The sequence below is a fragment of the Macaca thibetana genome, chromosome 3 (genome assembly GCF_024542745.1).
Source record: "Macaca thibetana thibetana isolate TM-01 chromosome 3, ASM2454274v1, whole genome shotgun sequence".
Lineage (NCBI taxonomy): Eukaryota > Metazoa > Chordata > Mammalia > Primates > Cercopithecidae > Macaca > Macaca thibetana.
The window spans coordinates 179,728,278-179,739,210 of NC_065580.1; the positions used below are offsets into that span (position 1 = coordinate 179,728,278).

General features: G+C 46.6%; 1 protein-coding gene across 3 annotated transcripts in view; it reads right to left on the reverse strand.

Moving 5' to 3' along the window:
* Nucleotides 1–721, reverse strand: part of CXADR (CXADR Ig-like cell adhesion molecule) — a 105,289-nt gene extending 104,568 nt beyond the window's left edge. For all 3 annotated transcript variants that reach the window (XM_050782175.1, XM_050782176.1, XM_050782174.1), the window contains exon 1: nt 386–721. In XM_050782175.1, coding sequence (XP_050638132.1) covers nt 386–428 — 43 coding nt within the window. In that variant the 5' untranslated portion in view covers nt 429–721. The remainder of the gene's footprint in view (nt 1–385) is intronic.
* Nucleotides 722–10,933: the final 10,212 nt, after the last annotated feature.

A 10,933-nucleotide genomic window follows, 5' to 3' on the forward strand; every position in this document is an offset into this window, starting at 1 on the left:
AACCGACACGAAGGCTGACAAGGGAGACGGCGAGAGCAAAGAAAGGCAAGCCCGCACCGGGGCAGAAAATGCTACTGGAGAGCTGCGAGGCGCACCCAACACGCCGCGCCCGAGCCCCTCCGCCACCACCCCCCGCCGGGGGCTCGGTCCCCGGGCACTCCGCGCGCCCTGCGCGGCTCCCTCCGGTACGGCTCCACCCGGCCAGGCTGGTGCGCCTGGCCCCGCAAAAGCGCCCCTGTGCAATTCTGCCCGCCCCGCAGCCCCTGCAGTAGCGTCCCCAAATCGCGCCCGCCCCCTCCCCCATGCCCCATTGTTCCTGGGTGGCCGCGGGCAGCGAGCGCCCCCGGGCTGGGCGGGTGCTGAGGACCCCATGGCCCCCACTCACCCACGATTCCGCAGAGGAGCAAGAAGCGCAGCAGGAGCGCCATGGTGGCTGCCGTGCCGTGGGCGGCGGCTGCAGGTAGGCGGCTCTCGCTCTGGGTCCCAGGCTCCCCGCGCCTCGCGCGCTCCCGACTGGCTCGCGGCGGCGGCGGCACCTCTGCACCCTCCGCCCCTCCTCCCCGCCCCCGCTCGGCAGGTGAACTCGCGTCACTTCCGGCAGCGGCCCTGGCCCTGCTGCGAGCGCCGGCTTCTGCAGCCGCGTGGGGTTGCCTTGGCAACCGGGCGCGGCACTCCTCGGCCCCCGAGACCCTCCCTGCGCGGAACTCTCGGCCTCCAGGAGCGCGGCGTCGGAGGGCTCGGGCGGCCGTCTCCCACACCGCAAGCCTGCGCAGGGGTCCCCGCCTTCATCCCTTAAGCTAAATCAGGGTTTTGCGCGCGGGGGTGGGGCAGCCCGTCTCCCAGATACTGAAATTGCGTTGGCGCCCTCCTTTAAGGCGAGGCACAGGGCACTGGGAGGGACGGCCTCTAGGGCGGCTCCTACCCTCCGCCCCGCTTACACCCACCCGTCCCACCCCTCGCGGTTTGCCCCAGGGGCAGGGACTCTGACCTCAGGCTCTCGGGATGCGACCTGGGCAGTCCCTGGCCTTCGCTCTCTTAACGAGTCGCGTGGGCTGACATAAAAGGCGCGAGAGGGCTTTTCTCCATCTCCAGTAAGGATAGAGCCCCTCTGCAGCTACCGATTTGGGAAATACCTGAGGTTTTTTCCACTTGCACATAAAGGCTGTTCTAGCCCTGAAGCTGGCTAGTAACGACGCTGTAGTCCCAGCTACTCCGGAGGCTGAGGTAGGCAGACAAATATTATCCAATATTAGTGAGTGAGCTTTGAAAGTGGGGCTCAGTAGGGGTAGTTAAAGGCTTCAGTTGGAGTGTGAATTGGAGATCTTGAAAGTTCTAGGCTGCTCTTCCAGATAACGTTTATTTATAACTACATAGAGACTTTGGAGTGCCCCGACAGTTCCATAACAGGAGTGTATTGAAGAAGCGGTGGGTAAGAGCTTGTACCGCGGAGTGGGGCAGTAATTGGGCAGGTTTCATAGAAATGGCACCTACTTCGGGGTTGCTACGAAAGTTAAGTGAGATAATGCCCAGAAAATGCTTGGCACCCTGCCTGGCACATAGTTTTAATTAGCTTACACTTACTGAGTTCTTGCTTACAGGGTTCCTGCTTATGTGGTCTATAAGCTTACATCGTCTGTAAGTTCCTGCTTACTGTCTAGACTAAGCAGGAACCCCCGTAAGCAGAATTTAGTAAGTGGAAGCTAATAAAACTAATACTGGAAAATTCTTATTATACATTGAACCAGAAAAGAGAAAGAGCAAAGAAATCAGGTATCAGGAAGACCAAAATTGCGCAACTACAATTTAGCCTGGTGAGTTGCAATTCTGGCTGCACATTAAAATTACTTGGAGGACTTTTTAAAAATACTAGTGCCTGAGCCTTATCAGTGATTCTAATTTAACTTGATTTGAGGGGAATCCTGCTTTATGGCAGCCTAATAAATGACAGATGACCAGTGGTAGTAAGAGGAAGTGGCTTTGCAAAATCTGTACCATCTGATTGTAAAGTTCTGCCTAAGCTTTTGCAACCTAGTAAGAGTTCAATACAGACGTAAGACAACATGAGTAACGGCTAGGGACTTCCTATTTGAGCAAACAGGAATTCTACTGGATATAATTGCGTGTAAATATTTGGAATTTAAATTTTTACTCACCACACTAAATGAAATCAAGCAGAGAAGAGCAAGTATTGAAGTTGTTCATCTGTTTAACACTGTTCTACGAGAACTTTTCTTTCTTTCTTTTTTTTTTTTTTTTTTTTTTTTTTGAGATAGAGTCCTCGCTCCGTCGCCCAGGTCGGAGTGCAGTGGCGCCATCTCGGCTCACTGCAACTTCCGCCTCCCAGGTTCAAGCGGTTCTTCTGCTTCAGCTTCCCGAATACCTGGGACTACAGGCGCGCGCCACCACGCCCGACTAATTTTTGTATTTTTAGTGTCGGGGGGGGGGGGGTTCACCATATTGACCAGGCTGGTCTCGAACTCCCAGCACTTTGGGAGGTAAAGGTGGACGATCGCCTGAGCCCAGGCGTTAGAGACCATCCTGGGCCACATGGCAAGACCCCTGTCTCTACTAAAAATAAAAAATGAGCCGGATGTGGTAGTCCCAGCTACTCCGGAAGCTGAGTTAGGCAGACAAATATTATCCAATATTAGTTTTATTAGCTTCCACTTACTATGTGCAGGAACCCCCTAAGCAGGATCTCAGTAAGTGGAGCTAGTAAAGTGAGCCCAGGAGACGGAGGTTGCAGAGAGCCGTGATCCAAGAAGGAGAAGGAAGAAGAAAGAAGAAAGGAGGAGGAAGAGAAGGAGAAATTACCCAAAAGGATTTAGGAGGGGGAGGGGGAGGAGGGGGGAGGACGAGGAGAAGGGAGAAGAGGGAGGGAGGAGAAAGGAGGAGGAAGAAGAGGAACAACAACTACCCAAAATGATTTTTATCTTAATCCCTTTCCTGGTACTTTTTCTTCTAATTCTTAGCTTTTGCCTCCTTCTATGTTAGGCATTTGCATACCTATTAATCACTTTTCTTGTTCTAAATACTTCTAGAAGTCTGAAAAAGCACATTTTTTTGTCTTCATCACTCCTGAAAGCACATAGTAGGTTCTCAAGTATTTCTCAAGTTGAATTGAATGTTTATTTTCTATGGCAATATGTTAATAAAATTTAAATATCTGTGCAATAACAAATCATTACACCTTAAATATATCTTTTCAGAATGTGCTTTTTTGGGAGGGGGCAACAGAATCTCGCTCTGTCGCCCAGGCTGGAGTACAGTGGCGTGATCTCGGCCCACTGCAACCTCCGCCTCCTGAGGTGATTCTCCTGCCTCAGCCTCCTGAGTAGCAGGGACTACAAGTGCGCTCCACCACGCCTGGCTAATTTATGTATTTTTAGTAGAGACAGGGTTTCACCATGTTGGCCAGGATGGTCTCGATCTTCTGACCTCATGTGATCCGCCCTTGGCCTCCCAAAGTGCTGGGATTACAGGCGTGAGCCACCGTGCCCATCCCAGAATGTGTTTTTTAAAATGTGAGTTTTACAAGCTCAATTTTTTCCTGCTTCTTTAAATTACTGAACACAGATTTTTTTAAATGTACCATTCTAAGATTTAAATAATCTTGAAAGAAGCAGTCTATCTTATTTGGGGAACTATTGTTTTTTAAAACGTTACATGAAGTCACTTTTAGAACTTTGGTTTGTGACTAAATCATTTCATAAACTAGCTAAAATTATGCAGTTATATGAAATATATTAAAGACACCTTAAAATGCATTTGTGGCTATTGTCAACTTGGAAATTATGTCTTCTGGAAGCTATATAATAAGATAATCTCATTTATTCTGGAACATATAAATTATTATTTTTTGTCTTCAAACCAAGCTAAGAAATAGTACACAGCCATTAAATGAAATGCCCTTAGTAAAGCACCAAGCACTCCACATTATATAGCCTCTAAACCAGCTTAAAGGTGATGATCCCTGCTCCATCAAGAAGGCTGTAATTACAGATACACAAATAACTGTGGTTAATAAAGCATCCATCCTTACAAAAATGTCTCCGCACTAATGGATCTATTAACACACCCATAGATCATTAAAATCCTACAATCATATTCAAAGGTTAATTTATACTTAAGGAATTTTCACCTCTTCTCAGCTTGAAATATGAAGACATGTGAATTAGGAAACCAACTTTTTCTTTCTTTCTCTCTTTCTTTTCTTTTCTTTCTTTTCTTTCTGATGGAGTCTCAATCTGTCACCCAGGCTGGAGTGCAGTGGCATGATCTTGGCTCACTGCAACTTCTGCCTCCCGGGTTAAAGCGATTCTCCTGCCTCAGCCTCCTGAGTAGCTGGGGCTACAGGCATGCACCACCACACCCGGCTACTTTTTGTATTTTTAGTACAGATGGGGGTTTCATCATGTTGGCCAGACTGGTCTCAAACCCCAGACTTCAAGTGATTTGCCCGCCTTGGCCTCCCAAAGTGCTAGGATTAAAGGCATGAGCCACTGCGCCAGTCCAAGAAACTTTCTATTACATGTGAAACTTCTAATTTTTATGTTTTCTGAGAAATGATAATGCCGTTCTTAAGAAATGAAGATTTCGCCGGTCGCAGTGGCTCATGCCTGTAATCCCAGCACTTTGGGAGGCTGAGGCGGGGGGATCACCTGAGGTCGGGAGTTTGAGACCAGCCTGACCAACGTGGAGAAACCCCCATCTCTACTACAAATACAAAATTAGCCAGGGTGGTGGCGCATACCTGTAATCCCAGCTACTCAGAAGGCTGAGGCAGGAGAATCATTTAACCTGGGAGGCGGAGGTTGCGGTGAGTGGAGATCTCGCCATTGCACTCCGGCCTGGGCAACAAGAGTGAAACTCTGTCTCAAAAAAAAAAAAAAGAAAGAAAGAAATGAAAATTTATTTCCAATGTGTTCTATTTACATTACCAGGAACGTGGGCTTTATGGATTAATACCATCCAGAAGTTATCTATTTACCCCCAAGCAATGAATGCATAAATACATACACTTTTTTTTGAGATGGAGTCTTGCTCTGTTGCTCAGGCTGGAGTGAAGTGGAGAGATCTTGGCTCACTGCAAGCTCCACCTCCCAGGTTCACGCCATCCTCCCGCCTCAGCCTCCCGAGTAGCTGGGACCACAGTCACCTGCCACCACGCCTGGCTAATTTTGTTTTTGTATTTTTAATAAAGACGGAGTTTCACCGTGTTAGCCAGGGTGGTCTCGATCTCCTGACCTCGTGATCCGCCCGCCTCGGCCTCCCAAAGTGCTGGGAATACAGGCATGAGCCACTGCTCCTGGCCACTTTTAATTTTATGCCATGTACATTATAAGTCAGGCCAGGTGCGATGGATTTCCCCTGTAATCCCACTTTGGGAGACCGAGGCGGATGGATCATTTGAACTCAGGAGTTCTAGACAAGCCTTGGCAACATGCTGAAAACCCATCACTACAAAAAATACAAAATTAGCCAGGCAGAGTGGCACGAGCCTGTAGTCCCAGCTACTTGTAGGGCTGAGGTGGGAGGATCCCTTGAGCCTGATAGGTCGAGGCTGCAGTGAGCTGAGATTGCACCACTGCACCCCAGCCTGGGTGACAAAGTGAGACCCCATCCCAAAATAAATAAATCAACCCTTAGCCAGTCAAATCCTTTTTTTTTTTTTTTTTTTTCAAGACAGAGGCCTCACTGTGTTTCCCAAGATGGTCTTCAATTATTGGCCTCAAGGGACCCTCCTGCCTCAGTCACCCAAAATACTGGGATAATAGGCGTGAGTTACTGTATCCCATCAAAAAATTTTTTTTTTAGATTCCTAATAATGCAGATTCCAAATAAATACATAAAAGCGATAACATTTATATAATACAGACCAACATTGAGGATTTTATTAATGGGCTTTTAACATATTAACCAAAGGCTAGGTGTAGTGGGTCACACCTGTAATCCAGTGCTTTGGGAATTAGAGGCAGGAGGATTGCTTGAGCCCTGGTTACAGTGCAAGACACCACGGCACTCCAGACTGGGCCACAGAGAGACTCTGTCTCTAAAAATATACAATAAAATGTCCTTATTCAAGAATAATATTTTTTTCAGTTGCTTCCTTCTCTTTGTTTTGGTCTCTTCATACTGGTTTGGTTTCTTTCCTCCGATTTCTGATAATTCCTGGTTTTCTGCTCAAAGGTTAAAATGGGGCAGGGAAATAAAAGGAAGTATACTGAACGTTCTGTGCCTGTAGTTGATGCTTTTTTATTGTGGTCTCAGGTTGAGTCAAATTGGGAATGCCAATAAAATTACTTTTAGAAAGGACTGGTAATCTTTAGCACTCAGTGTAAACACAGGGTGGTCAGCTTTCTGGGAGGATGGCTGGAAGAGAACTGGGGGCATCAACTTTAGTAAATGAACTTTTTTTTAATCCCTGTGTGTACAGTACAGTATTCACACTCTAGACCTCCTTTATGTTCCTTCTTCCAAAGACCCTCTTTTTCCTCACTCCACAGAAAAAGCATATAGTCTTATGCCAGAGTAAACAAGAGGTAAAGATGGGATCTCAGTCTTGAAGTTTTTTTCTTTTTTCTTTTTTTTTTTTGAGACAAGATCTTGCTCTGTCGCCCAAGCTGGAGTGCAGTGGGTCAAACATAGCTCGCTGCAGCTTCAACCTTCTGGGCTCAAGGGATCCTCCCACCTCAGCCTTCCTGATACCTGGGGACTACAGGCACCTACCACACCTGGCTAACTTTTTAATTTTTTATAGAGATGAGGTCTTGCCATGTTGCCCAGGCTAGTCTCAAACTCCTGGGCTCAAGCCTCAAGCAATCCTCCTGTCTAGGCTTAACTTCTTCTTCTTTTTTTTTTTTTTTTTGAGATGGAGTCTGGCTCTGTTGCCAGACTGGAGTACAATAGTGCAATCTCAGCTCACTGCAACCTCCACCTCCCGGGTTCAAGCGATTCTCCTGCTTCAGCCTCCCGAATAGCTGGGACTACAACTGCACGCCACCTCGCCCAGCTAATTTTTGTATTTATAGTAGAGACAGGGGTTTCAACGTATTGGCAAGGATGGTCTCGATCACTTGACCTCGTGATCCTCCCGCCTTGGCCTCCCAAAGTGCTGGGATTACCGGCATGAACCACCGTGCCTGGGCGCTTAACTTCTTTTTAAACTAACTTAAACCAATCTCCCTTGTTTTTAGCCCCACCTTCGCTTCACTCTCAGATATCCTGATACCATCAAATCCTGAAATTCTTGGAAGGCTCACTTTGACTACTGCTGGTTTAGAATTCAGCTGTCTGGAATGTGTTCAGTCAGTATCTCTCATCTATCTGCTTTCCAGTTCCCAAAATGTTGATATTGTCTTCTACCCTGTTATATTTGTCTTTCTGCCTTCAGGTTTTTTAAAAAAACCTTTTAAATTCGATTAATGTGATTTTAATAAGGGTTTCAGGAGGATTCACGGTAAATGCGTGTGTTTAATTCTTCATTATTTTTCAGAAGTCTGCTCTCAATTGGGATGAAATGCCCCATGGACATTTAAATTTAAAAGTCTAAAGAAAATGAACATTTTTATTATTTTCCTGAATAATACATATATCTTAGACTGTTTTAACTCCTATCATATCCCTCTCCTAATTTATAGTGTAATCCAATGTTTCTGTCCTTTCCACCTTCTAAATTATACATTGACCCTTTTTTTAATAGTTGATGATAATAGTCAAACTCTGTAAAATATTTGAAGAGATTTATTCTGAGCAAAATATGAGTGACCATGGCCCATAACACAGCCCTCAGGAGGTCCTGAGAACATGTTCCCAAGGTGGTCGGAGCACAGCCTGGTTTTATACATTTTAGGAGACATCAAATACATTTAAGAAATACATTGGTTTGGTCTAGAAAGGCGGGGCAACTCAAAGCCAGGCAGGGTTCCAGGCGCTAGGAAAATTTAAACATTTTCTGGTTGACAATTGGTTGAGTTTATCTAAAGACCTGAGATCATAGAAAGGAAATGTTCAGGTTAAGGTAAGAGATTGTGGAGACCAAGGTTCTTTTGAAGTTTTATAGCGGGTGCCCTTAGAGACCATAGATAACAAATGTTTCCTATCCAGATCTTTAAAAGGTGCTAGACTTAGGCCGGGTGTGGTGGTTCACACCTGTAATCCCAGCACTTTGGGAGGCCGAGGGGGGTGGATCACCTGAGGTCAGGAGTTTGAGACCAGCCTGGCCAACATGGTGAAACCCCATCTGTACTAAAACTACAAAAATTAGCGGGGCATGGTGGCAGGTGCCTATAATCCCAGCTACTCGGGAGGCTGAGGCAGGAGAATCGCTTGAACTGGAGGCAAAGGTTGCCGCCCACTGCACTCCAGCCTGGCGACAGAGCGAGACTCCGTCTCAAAAAAAAAATAGACTTTTAGTTAATTTTCTTTTCTTTCTTTCTTTTTTTTTTTTTTTTTTGAGACGGAGTCTCGCTCTGTCGCCCAGACTGGAGTGCAGTGGCCGGATCTCAGCTCACTGCAAGCTCCGCCTCCCGGGTTCACCTCATTCTCCTGCCTCAGCCTCCCCAGTAGCTGGGACTATAAGCGCCGCCACCACGCCTGGCTAATTTTTTGTATTTTTAGTAGAGACGGGGTTTCACCGTGTTAGCCAGGATGGTCTCGATCTCCTGACCTCGTGATCCACCCACCTCAGCCACCCAAAGGGCTGGGATTACAGGCGTGAGCCACTGCACCCGGCCTTTTTTTTTTTTTTTGAGACGGAGTCTCGCTCTGTCGCCCAGACTGGAGTGCAGTGGCGCGATCTCGGCTCACTGCAAGCTGTGCCTCCCGGGTTCAAGTGATTCTCCTGCCTCAGCCTCTCCTGTAGCTGGGACTACAGGCGCCGCCACCACGCCCGGCTAATTTTTTTTTATTTCTAGTAGAGACGGGGTTTCACCGTGTTGTCCAGGATGGTCTCAGTCTCTTGACCTTGTGATCCGCTGGCCTCGACCTCCCAAAGTGCTGGGATTAAAGGCGTGACCACCGCCCTGGGCCAGTTAATCTCTTCAGGATTGGGAGGGTCTAGAAGAAGAAGATCTAGCTATGTTAATAGAAATTCTTTACAGATGCAAATTTTCCCCCACAAAGGACAGCTTTCAAGATATGGCAAAGAAACATGTTTTGGGGTAAAATATTTTGATTTTCTTCCTCGCCTCTGAATGTTATGCCAGAGTCAGGTTGGAAAGTAAGTCACTATATATAGGGTTAAATAAAACCCATCTGCTGAGAATTTATGATTTCTAGGCCATGACTCCCCAGACCCCTTAGATGAGAATTTAGGCAAGATAAAAAAAAACCAGAGTTTATTCCTCAATAGAGCCAATGTTCAGTTACATTTGTCTACATGTCTTTGTTCACCATTTCTACTTGCATATCAAACCACTTATGGGATAGTTCCTTCTTCAAGAAGTGTGCCCTTTACAAATTACTGAAGATCTTTTTGTATTGTTTTGGCAACTTGATTACACCAAGAGGGTCTTTTTTTTTTGTTCCCAGGCACAGTTTCTCTCTTGTAGCCCAGGCTGGAGTGCAACACTGCAGTCTTGGCTCACTGCAACCTCCACTTTCCAGGTTCAAGCAATTCTTCAGCCTCAGCCTCCCAAGTAGCTGCGATTACAGGTGACCACCATACCTGCCTAATTTTTGTGTTTTTAGTAGAGATGGGATTTCACCATATTAGCCAGGCTGGTCTCCAACTCCTGACCTCAGGTGATCCACCCACCTCGGCCTCCCAAAGTGCTGGGATTACAGGCGTGAGCCACCACACCCAGCCTTAAGTGTTTTTCTTGAGAGGGGATTTGTATTAGCTCCAGACAGGATCCTAGGGACACTCTTATTCCAGGAAAATGTTTAAAATACCCTATTAGTGCTACGTTATAGATTATGTTGTTCATGAGGAAGGACTTGTAGTTACCAATTCTTTTTTCTTTTTTTTTTTTTTTTAGATGGAGTCTCGCTTTGTTGCCCAGGCTGGAGTGCAGTGGTGCTATCTTGGCTCATTGCAACGTCTGTCTCCCAGGTTCAAGCAATTCTCCCACCTCAGCCTCCTGAGTAGCTACACCACTACACCCGGCTAAATTTTTGTATTTTTAGTAGAGATGGGGTCTTACCATGTTGGCCAGGCTGGTCTTGAACTCCTGACCTCAGATGATCCGCCCACCTCAGCCTTCCAAAGTGCTGGGATTACATGCATGAGCCACCACACCCGGCCTGTAGTTACCAATTCTTAGATGAGGTTCATGACTCTCTTCAATAGCCTTGTAAGTAGGGGAATACACCCCATGCAGTGTACATCAGCTGTATGGAGAAGTCAAACCACAGTTTCCTTTACTGATAATCCCCCAGGGTTGGTTGGTTGGTTTGTTTGCTTGTTTATTTATTTATTTGAGACAGAGTTTCACTTTGTCACCCAAGCTGGATTGCAGTGGCATGATCTTATCTCACTACAACCTCCGCCTCCCAGGTTCAAGCAATTCTCATGCCTCAGCCTCCCAAGTAGCTGGGCTTACAGGCACCTGCTGCCATGTCCAGCTGATATTTTGTATTTTAGTAGAGACGGGGTTTCACCATGTTGGCCAGGCTGGTCTGGAACTCCTGAGCTCAGGCAATCCGCCCACCTAAGCCTCCCGAAGTGCTGGGATTACAGGTGTGAGCCACCGCGCCTGGCCCAGGTTCTGATTTTACTAAGCTTGCTCCATTCAGTTTGTTGAATTACTTCATTAATATTGTATTCAGTTGCTTTTGTGGAATTCTGTAGTGTCAGGGTAGAATAAATAAATTGTCAAGGATGTCCTCAGCAAGTTTTCCTCAAAATATCTGAGATAGGGCATTTCCAAGGCCACATTCTGACTTTCAAGGGCCTTAAGTACTCTTATCTTTGTGAACCCCTCCCACCATT